Raw genomic sequence first — 16,867 nt, 5'->3', positions numbered from 1 at the left:
CCCCCCGCTGGCTGTCTGGGGACTTCTGGGAGTTGTAGTTCAATAACAGCTGGACAGCTATAGGTTGGATATACCTAACCAACTCCTGTCGTGGACTAGAGAGCTTCAAATGGAAAATGTCAAATCATTTAACAAAATCGACTGATTGCAAATCAAGACTTAAAGGGCATGTAAAAGCAAAAAAAATAAAATCCCATTTTTACTTTCTTTAATGAAAAATACCAATATACTTTAATTAAAAAATGTGTATTGTTTTTATAAGAAACCTGACTGTATGCAGTGAAATTCTCCCTTCATTTACTGCTGTGGATAGGAATTGTCAGACGGTCCCTAACTGCTCTGCAGGGAAACAATCATACTTATGAACAGCAGGGGGAGCCCCCGCCTTACTTCCCAGCCATGCAGAACTCAAGCAGCTTTGTTTGTTTCCCTGTAGAGCAGTCGGCGACTGTGTAGAGATTTGTATTGGATTTTATTTTTGCCTTTACATCCCCTTTACTGTTTCCAACTCCAGCTGCAGGGACAAAGATCATGGAGCCAGATTTAAACAGATAAACTGGGATTCTATTTGGAGGATTATTTTGCTGCAGCCACTGGTTCTGCAGAGTTGGAGAAAGTTTGTATTAAACAATACAAAAACTATAAAATCCACATTAGATTACATGACAACACAGGACCCAGTACAGTCTGTATATTCTGATTATTAATCAGTCTTGTTGTATCGGCTTCTGGCAGATATTATTTGACTTGTGCTGTTTTGATCATTTATGACGATCCCTAAGCAGCCCAGACCACACTGAGCATGTGCACAGTCTTAGTCTTGCAAAGATGTATAACAAAGTTACAAGATGGTGACCCCCAACTTTGAAAGCATAAATCATTTGTTTGATTAGGCTTGTGGTGCAGTAAGTTCATGTTTATGTTTAGTATACAAAATACAGCATTTCTAGCCTTATTCTATTTTACACTTTACTTCCCCTTTAATGTAAAGGTGAACGTACTCTTTCCTCTCCCTCCAAAGTTATAGGCCACCGGGTGCATTAGGAATAGGTGAGACTGTAAGTGAACGAGATCCCAGCAGATTCCTGAGCAGAATGAAGGTGCGGCTCATTGCTATCAGAAATAACAAGGATTAATCAAAGTCCAACCCTGTGCTCATGCGCCAGATACCTCTCCTGCACAGACCCAGATAACTCACAGCTATGAACCATCTGTTCTTTCTATGGATCCTTCTCCCTGTTGCAGGTAACACTTTCCTATGATATTATTATCATCTGCAGTCTGATCCCATACAACCTGCTGCATTAAGCACCCTCTGTAGCATTGCTGCTCGGATTGTGGACAACCTCTCAGCCACTTACTTCCCCTTTAAAACCACACGCATTTAATCCATGTTCCAAAATGCTGATTCATTTTGATGTATCCAGCAGGGCTATACAGCTGCAGAATGTGTGAATTATTTACAGGTATGGGACCTGTTATCCAGAATGCTTGGGGCCTGTGGTTTTCTGAATAATGGATCTTTCTGTAATTTAGATCTCCATACCTTAAGTCTACTAGAAAATCATGTAAACATTAAATTAACCCAATAGGCTGGTTTTGCTTCCAATGAGGATTAATTATATCTTAGTATATATATATATTTAAAGGGGTTGTTCACCTTTAAATTAACCGTTATGATGTAGAGTGATATTCTGAGACAATTTGCAATTGGTTTTCATTTTTTATTATTTGTGGTGTTTGAGTTATTTAGCTTTTAATTCAGCAGCCCTCCAGTTTGTAATTTCAGCAATCTGGTTGCTAGGGTCCAAACTCCCCTAGCAACCATGCATTGATATGAATAAGAGACTGGAATAGGAATAGGAGAGGCCTGAATAGAAAGATGAGGAATAAACAGTAGCCATAAGAAGAAATGTGTAGCCTTACAGAGCATTTGTTTTTTAGATGGGGTCAGTGACCCCCATTTGAAGCTGGAAAGAGTCAGAAGAAAAGGGCAAATAATGAGAAAAACTATTAAAAATAAAAATTGAAGACCAATTGAAAAGTTGATTAGAATTGGCCATTTTAGTTCATGTGTTACATACTGCTGTGTGGCTAATTAAAGGGGGAGTTGACCTTTAAATTAACTTTTAGTATGTTATAGAAGGGCAAATTCTAAGCAACTTTTCAATTGGTCTTCATTATTTCTTTTTATATAGTTTTATGGTTATTCATCTTTTTCTTCTGACTCTTTCCAGCTTTCAAATGGGCATCGCTGACCCCTTTTAAAAAACAAATGCTCTGTAAGGCTACACATTTATTGTTATTGAAATTTTTATTACTCGTCTTTCTATTCAGGCCTCTCCTATTCATATTCCCGTCTCTTATTCAAATCAATCCATGGTTGCTAGGGGAATTTGGACCCTAGCATCCAGATGGCTTAAAAAGCAAATTGAAAAGCTGTTGAATAAAAAGCTAAATAACACAAAAACCACAAATAATAAAAAATGAAAACCAATTGCAAATTGACTCTGAATATCCAACTCTACATCATACTAAAATTAATTTAAAGGTGAACAACCCCTTTAAGTTAGTTGCTGGATGGAAACCAGCACGGTCTGCAGCAGGATGCGAAGTATTGTCTCCTTAAATAGGTTGTTCACCTTTAAATTCACTTTTAATATGATGTTGTAGAGAGTGATATTCTAAGACAATTTGCAATTGGTTTTCATTTATTTTTTATTTGTGTTTTTTGAGCCATGCTAAGGATTCCTCATGATATATGCAATTAGTTTCCCTTTAAAAGCACTATAAGCTGTTCTGCTATTGTCTTATGTTTATATCCAATCAGGGACAATGCAAGTGAGGACATATCCACAGCAAGCAAGAGGCTGGGTGAGGAAAAGCACTTTACTGAGCTGTTATTTCACAAGCCCCAGAGACACAAAGTTGGAAGATATTGCAGTGAGATGGGCCGTGAAGTCCCCGGGTGCCCTGAGAACCGTCTACTCGTTTGATGGAAACAGAACAGAGTGTGATAGAAAAGAGACTTTCCTGGATCTCTCCCTCCTGGAGAATGGAAATGCCTCCCTCTATCTGAAAGATATAACCGTGGAAGATGAAGGAGAATATACCTGCACCGTATTAATAACTCCCCATGTGGGACATTCCAAAATTGCACTAAAAGTGACAGGTAAAGCTGTGCCCACTGGTGCTACCAATCCCTATTTCTATAGGGAAATGAGAGCAGAGCAGACAGTAACCCTTCCAACACTTTCCTCTTGTCTCTGTCCTTATATATTAGGCACCTATCTAGTGTTACCAATCCCTATTTCTGTAGGGAAATGAGAGCAGACAGTAACCCTTCCAACACTTTCCTCTTGTCTCTATCCGTATATATTAGGTACCTATCTAGTGCTACCAATCCCTATTTCTGTAGGGAAATGAGAGCAGAGCAGACAGTAACCCTTCCAACACTTTCCTCTTGTCTCTATCCGTATATATTAGGTACCTATCTAGTGCTACCAATCCCTATTTCTGTAGGGAAATGAGAGCAGAGCAGACAGTAACACTTCCAACACTTTCCTCTTGTCTCTGTCCTTATATATTAGGCACCTATCTAGTGCTACCAATCCCTATTTCTGTAGGGAAATGAGAGCAGAGCAGACAGTAACCCTTCCAACACTTTCCTCTTGTCTCTATCCTTATATATTAGGCACCTATCTAGTGCTACCAATCCCTATTTCTGTAGGGAAATGAGAGCAGAGCAGGCTGTAACCCTTCCAACACTTTCCTCTTGTCTCTATCCTTATATATTAGGCACCTATCTAGTGCTACCAGTCCCTATTTCTGTAGGGAAATGAGAGAGAGCAGACAGTAACCCTTCCAACACTTTCCTCTTGTCTCTATCCTTATATATTAGGCACCTATCTAGTGCTACCAGTCCCTATTTCTGTAGGGAAATGAGAGAGAGCAGACAGTAACCCTTCCAACACTTTCCTCTTGTCTCTCTCCTTATATATTAGGTACCTATCTAGTGCTACCAGTCCCTATTTCTGTAGGGAAATGAGAGCAGAGCAGACAGTAACCCTTCCAACACTTTCCTCTTGTCTCTATCCTTATATATTAGGCACCTATCTAGTGCTACCAGTCCCTATTTCTGTAGGGAAATGAGAGAGAGCAGACAGTAACCCTTCCAACACTTTCCTCTTGTCTCTATATATTAGGTACCTATCTAGTGCTACCAATCCCTATTTCTGTAGGGAAATGAGAGCAGAGCAGGCAGTAACCCTTCCAACACTTTCCTCTTGTCTCTGTCCTTATATATTAGGCACCTATCTAGTGCTACCAATCCCTATTTCTGTAGGGAAATGAGAGCAGAGCAGACAGTAACCCTTCCATTGTTCATTCATTTACAGCAAAGCCCTATGTGAGTTTAGAGCCCCAGAATACAACCTATTTCCATGGCGAGATAAAGACTTTCTTCTGTATCGTCCAGAATTATTATCCACAGGAGATTGAATTAAACTGGCTGGTGAGTGGGCCGGACAAAGAGTGGGTTCTGCCAAAAACTTACTGTACCAGTGACCCAGCTCTCAATACTGACGGCACCTACTCCGTGAAGAGCCAGATAGCCTTAGTCCTTAATGAAAGTGATTCTGGAGCAACAACTTACATCTGTGAAGTCACACACGTGTCACTGGAAGAGCCGGCGAGGGGAAGAACCTCCATATTCCTGGCGCGTGAGTCTTTGTACAGCTCTTTCCCTGTATTACACTTCAGCACTGAACGTACAATAGTGCTATGTACAGTATATATACTATATACATCTATATACAGTATATACACCATATACAGCTATGCACAGTATATACACTATATACAGCTATGCACAGTATATACACTATATACAGCGATGCACAGTATATACACTTTATACAGCTATGCACAGTATATACACCAAATACAGCTATGCACAGTATATACACTATATACATCTATATACAGTATATACACTTTATACAGCTATGCACAGTATATACACCTGTTTCTGTTTGCAGCTTCTCAGGCCATTCATACGGACACTGGATTCATTGTAGGAGTTGCCATAGGCTGTGTACTGGTGACCGGAATGATCAGCGTCTTATTCAGCGTTTTATATCAGAAGCGACTTGCAGAAGGTAACAACAGTCGATGCACTACAAAGAAAGTAGGGATCATTCACGAATGCAGAAGTGTGGTCGCAGGAAAAACAGACGCAGATGTTGGCGTAAGGATTCATTATCAATTGTTGCGTCTGAACATGCTCCTGGCAACTCCATATACAAGTATAGGATCCGTTATCCGGAAACCCAGAAAGCTCAGAATTACGGAAAGGCCATCTCCCATAGACTCCATTTTATCCAAATAATCCAAACTAGAGTCCTGCAGCGGGCCGGGTATAGATGCGGGTCACCATTCTGCGGGTCTCCTCTATATATCTTACTAGGGATGGGTGAATTTTTTCATCTTGTTTCACCAAAAAATGACGCCCATAGACTTGTGCGTCAAAATAAAAAGATGCACGTCAAAAAAATTTCGCCGCGCGACCCCATTTTTTTGACGCCCATAGACTTTAATGGGCGTCGGCGACATTTTTGTCGGAACTAAACGGGTCAAATTCACCCGTCCCTATTTCTTACCTTATAGTATATTGTCTATATTTTACTCCTTTTAAAATATTACAAAACGTTTTTCTGTCTCCATCCACTTTTGATGATGTCACAACAGCAGTTCCCCTTTCATGGCTTGCGGATAAGGCAGTTGCGGACCAGGGTCGGGTAGCCGATCCAAGTGGGTAAATATGCGGGTTGCGGTTCAGTTCGCGGGCTGAGGGTTTCGGGTCTCAAAAATAGGTTCCGCTGAGGAGTCTAATCCAAATTTTTAAATATTATTTCCTTTTTCTTTCTAATAATAAAACAGTCGCTTGTACTTGATCCCAACTAAGATATAATTAATCCTTATTGGAGGCAAAACCAGCCTATTGGGTTTATTTAATGTTTACATGATTTTCTAGTAGACTTAAGGTATGAAGATCCAAATTGCATAAAATTCCGTTATCTGGAAAGCCCCAGGTCCCGAGCATTCTGGATAACAGGTCCCATACTTGTAGCACTATTGTGTTTGGCCTTGTTGACGCTGTGGATCATGGAGCTAAGGTCACGCTGAACATTCTTGGGTCCTAACAGTGGGTTGAACCACAGATTTGCGCCAAACGAATTACAAGCAAACCTAGGCAGATGAAGTAACGCTGAAAAAGTTACCCCCGACTTGCACAATAACGTTTGTTTTGATGCCACAAACCTACTTGTATGCCCTTTTCTATATTCCAGTTGCTCCTCTGGTATCGCCAATTATTCTGCCGGCACTGGTAATCGCCAATGAAAAAATTACATTTACGTGCAACATTAATGGCTTCCGGCCAAAGCCAATCAACATCCAGTGGTACATTGACAGGCCAAAGCAAGGTCAGAGAAGCCGTTCCATTGATACGCCTCTACTCTGTGGTGAGGACATCACACACCAAGCCCAACATCTGGTGACCAAACATGGGAGTGTCTTCAGTGCGACATCCCAGCTATTTTACACTCCAACTGTTCAAGACGATGGAGCCACTTTGGTCTGTGAGGTGGAACACAAAGCCTTACATGCAACAGTGCGACAGAAGGAAAAGATAAATATAACCGGTGAGTTGTCTCCAATTCAGGTCATGCTTTCTAAATGAACTATATCATATTTATGAGCTTCATGAATTTTTATTTATATTCGCAGCTCGCCCCAAAAAATGTTACATCACAAGTTGGCCACTGGTCCCTCAGTTGGGAGAAAGACTTGTCCTGAGCTGCATCGTAGAGAAGTTTTACCCAATGGAGATATCTCTAACGTGGCTGAAGAACGGGCAGTTGGTCACGGATGTGACGTCATTCGGGCCCTTCCTCTGTGAGGACGACTATTGCAGCATATGGAGTCAGACTGAACTCTTACTGACTGAGGAGGATGATGGCCTTATCTATACTTGTCTGATCAACCATATGAGTTTTGGGAAGATAGAGGAACTGAACTATGAAATTAACTTAAAAGGTGAGATTCAGAACCTTCTCTTGTGTCCCAAATATCAACCCATTGACCTGCACTCATCTTCCCTTACTGTGATGTCACAAAGCTGATGGAGATTGAGGCTTGGAGTTTTGTTTTGGCAGTTGAGGCAGATGTCCTTGGAAATTGAGCATCTTCATATGTATTATTTCTATGCCACGGAAATTGTTTGAGATCATTTCCCATATCTGCTCCATCCCCCCCAAGTGATGTTATGTACTGAAAGTTAAAGGACATGTAAAGGCAAAAAAAAAAAATTAAATCTAATTTTTACTTTCTTTAATGAAAAAGAAACCTATCTCCAATATACTTTAATTTAAAACATTGTACCGTTTTTATAAGAAACCTGACTGTATGCAGTGAAATTCTCCTTTCATTTACTGCTGTGGATAGGAATTGTCAGACGGTCCCTAACTGCTCTGCAGGGAAACAATCATACTTATGAACAGCAGGGGGAGCCCCCGCCTTACTTCCCAGCCATGCAGAACTCAAGCAGCTTTGTTTGTTTCCCTGTAGAGCAGTCGGCGACTGTGTAGAGATTTGTATTGGATTTTATTTTTGCCTTTACATCCCCTTTACTGTTTCCAACTCCAGCTGCAGGGACAAAGATCATGGAGCCAGATTTAAACAGATAAACTGGGATTCTATTTGGAGGATTATTTTGCTGCAGCCACTGGTTCTGCAGAGTTGGAGAGAGTTTGTATTAAACAATACAAAAACGATAAAATCCACATTAGATTACATGAAAACACAGGACCCAGTGCAGTCTGTATATTCTGATTATTAATCAGTCTTGCTGTATCGGCTTCTGGCAGATATTATTTGACTTGTGCTGTTTTGATCATTTATGACGATCCCTAAGCAGCCCAGACCACACTGAGCATGTGCACAGTCTTGGTCTTGCAAAGATGTATAACAAAGTTACAAGATGGTGACCCCCTGTTGCCAACTTTGAAAGCATAAATCATTTGTTTGATTAGGCTTGTGGTGCAGTAAGTTCATGTTTATGTTTAGTATACAAAATACAGCATTTCTAGCTTTATTTTATTTTAGACTTTACTTCCCCTTTAACCTGCAAAGCTTCTTACGTAGACTGTACATTTGTTATTAACTCTATTCTCCTACTAGGAACACCTCCTGAGGTCCAGTGGATCATAGCTGAACCCCAAAATCCTACCGAAGGGGAAGAAGTTATGCTAAGGTGCAAGATCAGTAACTTTTCTCCTCCACAAGTAACAGTGAACTGGTTCAGAAATGGAGTCCAGCTTGGAACGGGGGTCTGTAACTCTCTGTGTGTGGCCAGTGCTAGGGGTTTGCACTCAATGTGGAGCATGTTGAGGTTTCCATGCCAAGCCCAAGACCACGGAAGTATATTTATGTGCCAAGTCAACCACACTGCTTTAAAGAACTGTGAAGAGAGATCCTACACATTGAGCCTGTCTGGAAAAAGCTGATCATGGACAACATAGCGCCGTGGGGAACTCATAGCTACTGTATATACTGTATATAGATCCAACAAACCATGGTGGCCTCAGAAATACTTATAGCTTTATGCTGGATATTTATTCTTTTAACAGTGTGTAATCCTTAACCCATACAATTGTGTGTTGTATATATCATTTTTAAATAAGCTTTGCCAGTGATGTTGCTGTGTTGCTTCTCCGACGGGCCTGGGTGGTTGGACAAATCCAGATTTCTGAGCATCACTTATAAAGAAGCCAACTGAGCAAAGATGATTAATCTCTATACATATCTGCAATTCAATGAGCCCCAATTTAGGCCTTTTTAACTGTACTGTTACTGCACCCATGGGTGCCCTTTTTGAAGCCCAGAGCAAAATGTGCCGTATAGGTCCCTATTAGAGACCATCTTGTCACACTATGGGGCAAATTCACTAAGAATCGTAGTTGCGCCAGGCACAAATTCGCCGCACTTCGCCAGGCATAGTTTCACCAGCGCTCCGCAAATTCACTAAAATCCGAAGTTGTGCACAGGGGTAGCGTAAGTTTGCGAAGTTGCGCTAACGTTAATTCGCCAAGCGAAGAAAAGTTTCGCTAGCGAAGGTTAATTTGCATACGGCGCCAAATTCAAATTTCAATGAAGGAATACGTAGAATCACTACAAATGCCTAGAAAACCTTCAAAACATCAAATAAAAAATGTATTTTGCCCTACACATGTGCCCACTGTATAGTTAAGTTGCCATGAGTCAGGAAATGTAGGGGGGAAGGAGGGGAGCCCCAAAAAAATTTTCAATCTTTTTTAGCCTATCACCCATAATATAGAAAACACGCCAGCGTTTTTTGGCACTTAGAAAAAATTTTCACTTTTTTTGAAGCAAACCCTATCTACTCTATTGCGCTTCGCCTGGTCTGAGGTGGCGAAGGAAGTCTGGCGTAAAAGGTGGCGTTCAGAACAATGCGCGCGTTAGTGAATTTGCGTAGTTTCGTTCGTTGCGCAAATTCGCCAGGCATAAGGGTGCGAAGTAACACTAGCAAAATTACGCCAGCGTCCGTTAGTGAATTTGCGAAGTAACAAAAATGCCCGACGCTAGCGAATTGACGCTAGCGTTCGGCGCTTAGTGAATTTGCCTCTAAGACAATCCCAGTCCCCTACTCCTAAAACTTTACTAAATCTCCTTTCATTATCCCACAGTTATTGCCCCTTCTACAGATTTTTATTATGGCCAGTATTCAACGAAAGACACCACTGCCCAAGGATTGAGTCCCACAGCCTCGATACTATCAGCTTACTCTTGAGAGCCCCTCAGTGCTTTGGGGACCTCCTGGCAGTTTTACCTACTGTTCCCACTGTCATTACACCACTGATTGTGGGATGTTTTACCAGAAATTGCCCAGAATCCTGGATCAATGTATTCTATTTTATATGTGTATGTGATAAAAATAAAAGTGGGGGTTATCACTCAAAACAAAAAATATCAGGATATCTTGCAAAATGAAAGTGGTAATTTATTTCCAAAACTTACACAACTAAGCCGCTATGTCTCATAACTTCATGTATACAGTCTGGTATGATAAACAGTAGGGAGATAAAGAAAAAGAACCAACAGATTAAAGTCTGTTTTATTCTCCCTTATAATAAAGTCATGCACATTTGACAACTGCCACTTGATGGCAGCACCAACACGGGCTCTTTAGCTGCCGGCTGCTCATTTTGTTACTATAGGAATGGCTATTTTTGGGTAGTTTTTGTTTTCAGTAGTCGGAAACTGGAAATGATGTTTTAAAACTGGAAATTAAAACTGGAAATTATGTTTTAAAACTGCCATATATGATTGCCCTACTCAAGTCTTATATAGTAGAGTCATGTTTCTCGCACAGATACTACTTATAATCTGCTTCTTATATGAGTTCATTATATACAATGACCTTAGCTTAAAATGTCATGGTCCGTATCTGCCAAGTCACTCAAATCAATACTGGGAAAAAAATCTCCTTGTTGCAGAAACTATTCCATATAAATTCATTTGAAGAACAATTGAACGTCAGTGCTGGGTGCCAGAATCAAACTCATGTCTTCATGGTGGAAGAGCAAAAGCCTTAGTATTAGTCCTACTCATCACTCATTACAGTCTTGCAACAAGCATGCAATGGTGGAATTTCTTCTTCTCCCCCAAGGAGCATCAGGAGGATTGGCTTGTCCTTGAGTACATCTCATCAATATTCCCTTATAGGTGACCCAGCCTAAAGGCCAATTAAGGTGCAATTTTTGAGAAATGCTGCTATGATGACCTAGATACTGCTAGATGCCCAGTCTAAAGGCGGCCATACACTAGGTGGCCAAACAAGCGGATCTTTCTCCGGATATGCCAACTAAAGGCAGGGAATTATTGGGCTAATGCGATCATTTGGCTCTAAGGCCAAACTATCAAATTACAACAATGGGAATGGGACAGGACAAGGAACGCATCAACTAGTCCATGTGGTCCTCCATTATGGTGAAAATCAAACCTGCCCGATTAATATCTGGCTGATAGATATTGGCCAGGAATGCCCTTCAGAAGGCTCCATACACAGGCAGAATCTGTCTAAAGGATCCGAATTGGCAGGTTAAATCTGCCCATGTATGGCCACTATAAGGGTTTGTAAGGCTGAACAATTGTTTGCTAAGTCGAAATTGTTAATACAGCTGTTGTCTTCTTATGTCTTTAACCTTGTTTTGAGCTAAAGGGGTCCCTAAACACTGATGGACACCAAAAGACCAACAAGAAAATAGCTCAGTACCACCAGGGATATCACTTCAACTTTTATTTAAAATATATAAATATTATGATATAAATAATCCATAAATATATAAATAGAATGAAAATAATATTTGACTTCATCAGACTCCTAGATCCAGGAGTGCATCATACTACACGGTCTTCTAGAGCAAGTGTTGCCTTCTCAGGCGGGAGGAGAGCTGTAGAGCGAGATGTAAATTCCTTCTGATTTCATCTTGGATAAAATCCCAGGCACACGATGCTTTGTCCTAAAATCAGGTATAGAAATAAAAAATGTTGACAACACAGCAGAGAATATTTTTATTGGGTATGACCATGATTTGTATCTCGGACCTTAAAAGAGGAGGTGCAACTAACTATAATTAGCAAGTGCAAGGAAAGGCATTGAGACGTTGATTTGAAATTGAAATATCTATTAATGGGAGTTGTAATTTCAAGATTCAAGCAATTTTTTTGGAGTTTTCTAAATGCATTTATTCAGTAAATATTGACAGAAATAAAGATTGAGGTGCCAATTTATTTTGAAATTGAATTTTTCCAAGGTTTAAGAAATCTTGGCAAAATTTTTTTTCTCAAACATGAATTTCTCAGTTAAAAAAATTGACAAAAATTAAAAGGAAGAAAAGGATAGAAGTTAATGGGAGGTATATTTTTAACATTGAGTTTTGGAAAAATGACTTTCGTGACGATCAAGTTTTCTCCAAATGCACATGATCATGTTTTTTCTGATCCAATATTTTTTTCATATATATATGCTAGTGGTTAACAAAAAAGATTGTGACCATGGGAATTGAAATTCATTAAAAAAAATTCACTTTTTTTTTTTTTTTTTAAAGCTCAAATTCTAATAAATTTCCCTCCCCAAATCTAGAGGATCAATCATTAGTATTTCTCCTTTCCCTCCAATACTGAAATGATCTAGAGCAGGGGTCCCCAACCTTTTTTACCCGAGCCACATTCAAATGTAAATACTTGGGGAGCAACACAAGCATGAAAAAGTCCCTTGGGATCCCAAATAAGGGCTGTGATTGGCTATTTGGTAGCTCCTATGTAGACTGACAGCCTACAGGAGGCTCTACTTGGCATTATACTTTAGTTTTTATGCAATTAAAACTTAACTCCAAGCCTAGAATTCAAAAATAAGCCCCTGTTTTGAGGACACTGAGAGCAACATACAAGGGGTTGGAGAGCAACATGTTACTCATGAGCCACTGGTTGGGGATCACTGATTTAGAGCCTCCATGAATTGGATTTTTCATGAAATCTCCCACTTTTTAAAGTCTAAAATACGTAATTCTTAAAATGGTCTGACGCATTGTAATGATGAAAGGACTCCCTACCTGTTCCGCTACATTTTTTTCCCACTGTTGAAATTGTTCTGATATTTTATTTTTCAGTAGATCGTTTTCTCCTGTCTCTGGGACCTGAAAAATATAAAAAGTCTATTTTATTAAAAATGAATCCAGTTTTTGGTCACAATAGAACGAGTGCATTGAGTCCTACTTACACAGCCCTCCAGTTGGTGAATCTGATAGTAGAGAAGCTGCTGAAACCTTTCCCAGGCTTGTTGCTTGCACCCCATACTCTCATGGTGTTTCCTGTAGAACCTGATGGTTTCATTGAGAACTTCTCTAACAGCGAGAGCCGCGGCTTCTACCTGTAAGATACACAGTGTTGGTGCTTGACGTCTTTGGGGTTTATATGATCAGCTGGTGATATTATTATTGTGCCCATCTGTAAAGATTTTCTTACCTGTGTGATATTGTAGAGTCTCTCTAAATTAGGTTGTGCGGTGGGATAATCATGGCAGACTATGTCAAATTCTTTAGGAGGAGTCTAGAATATAATATGAAAGACTACATGAAACAAACAATAAATATGTTTCAAATCACCATTGCTGATAACTTTGCTCCAGGAAATGATTCTTTCAGATCAATCACGTCTTTTAAATGGGTTTTTTAATTCAGGATTTTTGCAATTTTAAGGTTTCTAAAGGTGGAGGCTTATTAATTGCAGGTAGACGTTTAGTGGTTGTGGAGGTTTTTCAAACCACGACTAAACTTAAAACCACGATTGTCATTGAATTTATTAAAAGATTGAATATAAAAAGTATCAATGGGAAAAAAAAACGCTGAACGATGCACTTAGAATACAAATACCTCTATAAATTTGCGTTTTCTTATCGAAGATAAATTCGAAAACCTCTAAAATGGTCCAATAGGATCAGTGCACCTCCCACTGACTTCTATAGCACCTCGACAACTTTAACTTGGCGACGTTTGGGATTAAAGTCTTTCGTGGTGTTTTTCAGTAATAAATTCTGACTTTTTGGAAGTTTTAGAAATTAGGGATGCACTGAATCCACTGTTTTGGATTCGGCCGAATCCTTTGTGAAAGCCGAACCGAATCTGAACCCTAATTTGCATATGCAAATTAGGGGTGGGAAGGAGAAAACGTTTTTTACTTCCTTTTCTGACAAAAAGTCACGTGCTTTCCCTCCCCGCCCCTAATTTGCATATGCAAATTAGGGTTCGGATTCGGTTCGGCTAGGCAGAAGGATTCTGCCCAATCCGAATCCTGCTGAAAAAGGACGAATCCTGGCCAAATCCCGGACTGAATCCTGGATTTCATTGCATCCCTATTAGAAATACAGGAAAGCCTCTACGTTTTTTGTGATTTGTGGAAAAAAAAAAATCAAACTTTGATTATTTGTAAATGGACTCCAAAATGTCCTTTATCTTAAAAAAACTAAAATTACATTAAATTTCCCAATTCTAATTACTTATGGTTAAATACGAAAAGTTATATAAATATTTTGTTTTTAACTTGAAAGTTTTTTAATACCCGGGTAAAACCAACACCTTTAAAAAATTTCAAGTGTCAACCTCTCTGTAAAAAAGTATGTCAATTAAGTTTTAACAATTTCTTAAAGTAAGAGTAAAAACAACTGTCACAATCTTTAATTTCCAGTTTGTAGACGGTATTACCAATTCAAGATGGGTGTTAGAGATCATTGCTGCTGCTGAGCTCTAACACCCAACCAAGTAGAACAGTGTGATCGTTCAAAGCTGTAACCGATTAATGTGACCATTAGTCTACCTATTAGTCTACCTAATGTTTAAGAAAGAAGCATTGTGAGAAACTTACCAATTGGCTGAAGGTTTGGAGAATTTGGATGTTGAGATATTCCTGTTTGGGGTGAAGCCATTTGCAGTTTCGGCAATGGACAATGGAGATAAGACTGAGCAACAGCAATAATGGTCGAGACATCATATGATTCATTTTCCCTACAATGGAAAATAAAATAACGAGTAAAGAGGAGCCCTATATCATAATGTTGATTGCCCAAAACCGATCAATTCTATCTCAAGATAAATACTCCAACCCAAATTTTACTGTACTTTTCAGCCTAGGAGGGACAGACTTACTTACCAACTAGATGTGAATCGTCTTGTTCTGTTGAGTCCTTGTCCTGTAATAATTTTCATCCTCCCAACTTGCTCCATTTATATATTGAAGGGAGGTTAATATGTTTAAAAAGTGAAAATCGTAACTCTTTCAAAAGTCTATTTCTTTTTAGGAAGACAGAGGGAGTCTGGTCACGGTTTCTTTTTGCAATACTGTTAGTTTCGAATTTGGTTCCTCGTTGTTTCTGTCGGAGATAACATTACATCACTGGAAAGACAGATTTCTTTCATTTTTTGGCAAAAGTTTACCATATTGAGTCAGCAATCTTTTGAATATTATCTGCACAGTTTGTATTGAAGTTTTCATTATATTTTATATATTCACATATTCTTCCTTCTTAACAAATTATATTTTTGCAAAACTGCGTCACATAATATTAGCCACATTTCACTTTTATAAATATAAAAAAATCTAGTCCAAACTATACAATTTTCATTATAACTGATATTGTATGTTCTTTTGTTTATTTTGCAAAACTCTTTTGTTGCAATCACCAAAATGATTGTCTTTGATGGGTCCCCTTCCAACAGACAAGGTTACAGATCTCTGAATACATTTTTTTGTGCCCAGCATCTCTAATATAGTTCCTGGGGCACACAGAACACAAATAAGCACTCACCCCAAATCTCCTCCTAACTGGCCTTCAGGCTGGGCCCCCTTAGCTCATAACAAGGTTACAGATATATAGAAACATTGGGGTAACAGTCACCCTGCTATAGTTCCAGGGGTACCCAGGGCACAAATAAGCACTCACCCCAAATCTCCCCCTAACTGGCCTTCATGCTGGGCCCCCCTTAGCTCATAATAAGGTTACAGATATATAGAAACATTGGGGTGTCACCCTGCTATAGTTCCAGGGGTACCCAGGGCACAAATAAACACTCACCCCAAATCTCCCCCTAACTGGCCTTCAGGCTGGGCCCCCTTAGCTCATAACAAGGTTACAGATATATAGAAACATTGGGGTAACAGTCACCCTGCTATAGTTCCAGGGGTACCCAGGACACAAATAAGCACTCACCCCAAATCTCCCCCTAACTGGCCTTCAGGCTGGGTCCCCCTTAGCTCATAACAAGGTTACAGATATATAGAAACATTGGGGTGTCACCCTGCTATAGTTCCAGGGGTACCCAGGGCACAAATAAGCACTCACCCCAAATCTCCCCCTAACTGGCCTTCATGCTGGGCCCCCCTTAGCTCATAACAAGGTTACAGATATATAGAAACATTGGGGTAACAGTCACCCTGCTATAGTTCTAGGGGTACCCAGGGCACAAACAAGCACCCACCCCAAATCTCCCCCTAACTTCAGGTTAGGTCCCCTTAGCTCATAACAAGGTTACAGATATATAGAAATAAAAGTACTTTGGAAACTGTTGATATGATAAGTGCATCAACGTGTTGGCAATGTAACTTCTCATTGTAGCATGGGGAGGAGTGTTTTGTCTCTCTCCTCTGTGTAACATGGGGGAAATGTTGAGTGAACAATGTTTCCTCTCATGACCCTAAATAACAAAGGAAGTGCTGTTTCCTCTCTCTCCTCTGAGTAAAGTAGGGAGAAGTATTTTGTCCCAGAACGCTGCCTTTCTTTAAATGGAGGCCCATGAGACCTATTGTTCTTGAGGCTAGGTCAGTGGCGTACAGTGTCGGACTGGCCCATCTGGATACCAGGAAAACTCCCGGTGGGCCCAGGTGTCAGTGGCCCTCCTGCCTCTAAACATTGGGCCTATTTCATTTTTTATGAAAATAAAGAAGCTAAATAGATGGAATAATAGATTATAGTATGTAAAGAAAAGAGACTAGAAGAATAGAGGTTGAGTGAGGAGAAGAAGAATAATTGTACTGAGAGTGGCCCCTGATCTGATCTCTGATGTTTTTGGGAGGGCCCCTGGTCTAATGTTTTTGGGTGGGCCCCTGGTGTCCCAGTCTGACACTGGTGGCGTAACTAGAGCTCCCTGCAAAAAAATCTTCAGAGGTGCCCATCGCACTTCGATCCCCATCCTCCAACCCACTTCCTGCCTCTGCCCAGTCCCCTCCCAGACTC

General features: G+C 40.0%; 2 protein-coding genes across 2 annotated transcripts; one reads left to right on the top strand and one right to left on the bottom strand.

The window, feature by feature from the left end:
• The first annotated feature begins 1,027 nt into the window (after nucleotides 1–1,027).
• On the top strand, nucleotides 1,028–8,756 carry LOC121399175. The gene is made up of 7 exons (XM_041579132.1): nucleotides 1,028–1,245; nucleotides 2,831–3,172; nucleotides 4,398–4,721; nucleotides 5,040–5,159; nucleotides 6,351–6,704; nucleotides 6,790–7,098; nucleotides 8,242–8,756. Exons 1-7 carry the CDS (start codon nucleotides 1,203–1,205, stop codon nucleotides 8,565–8,567), a joined length of 1,818 nt encoding a protein of 605 aa, XP_041435066.1. The 5' UTR covers nucleotides 1,028–1,202; the 3' UTR covers nucleotides 8,568–8,756.
• A 2,742-nt stretch (nucleotides 8,757–11,498) lies between these two features.
• On the bottom strand, nucleotides 11,499–14,731 carry LOC108702186 (interferon a3). The gene is made up of 5 exons (XM_018237693.2): nucleotides 14,503–14,731; nucleotides 13,108–13,191; nucleotides 12,863–13,012; nucleotides 12,696–12,779; nucleotides 11,499–11,603 (listed from the first exon to the last, which is right to left on the bottom strand). The coding sequence occupies exons 1-5, from the start codon at nucleotides 14,635–14,637 to the stop codon at nucleotides 11,499–11,501; spliced, it is 558 nt and encodes a 185-aa protein (XP_018093182.2). The 5' UTR covers nucleotides 14,638–14,731.
• Between the last annotated feature and the right edge of the window lie 2,136 nt (nucleotides 14,732–16,867).

The sequence above is a fragment of the Xenopus laevis genome, chromosome 9_10S (assembly GCF_017654675.1).
Source record: "Xenopus laevis strain J_2021 chromosome 9_10S, Xenopus_laevis_v10.1, whole genome shotgun sequence".
Lineage (NCBI taxonomy): Eukaryota > Metazoa > Chordata > Amphibia > Anura > Pipidae > Xenopus > Xenopus laevis.
Note: the sequence above shows the minus strand (reverse complement) of the source record. Positions and strands in the feature narration are given on the sequence as shown.

Excerpts from the sequence above, each read along its gene's own strand:
- LOC121399175 (XM_041579132.1), top strand. The coding sequence starts at position 1,203 with ATGAACCATCTGTTCTTTCTATGGATCCTTCTCCCTGTTGCAG. Across the intron at positions 5,160-6,350 it reads TCAGAAGCGACTTGCAGAAG|TTGCTCCTCTGGTATCGCCA; the intron begins GTAACAACAGTC and ends TCTATATTCCAG. Across the intron at positions 6,705-6,789 it reads GGAAAAGATAAATATAACCG|CTCGCCCCAAAAAATGTTAC; the intron begins GTGAGTTGTCTC and ends TTATATTCGCAG.
- LOC108702186 (XM_018237693.2), bottom strand. The coding sequence starts at position 14,637 with ATGAATCATATGATGTCTCGACCATTATTGCTGTTGCTCAGTCTTATC. Across the intron at positions 13,192-14,502 it reads TCCAAACCTTCAGCCAATTG|ACTCCTCCTAAAGAATTTGA; the intron begins GTAAGTTTCTCA and ends ATTATATTCTAG. Across the intron at positions 12,780-12,862 it reads TTCACCAACTGGAGGGCTGT|GTCCCAGAGACAGGAGAAAA; the intron begins GTAAGTAGGACT and ends TATATTTTTCAG.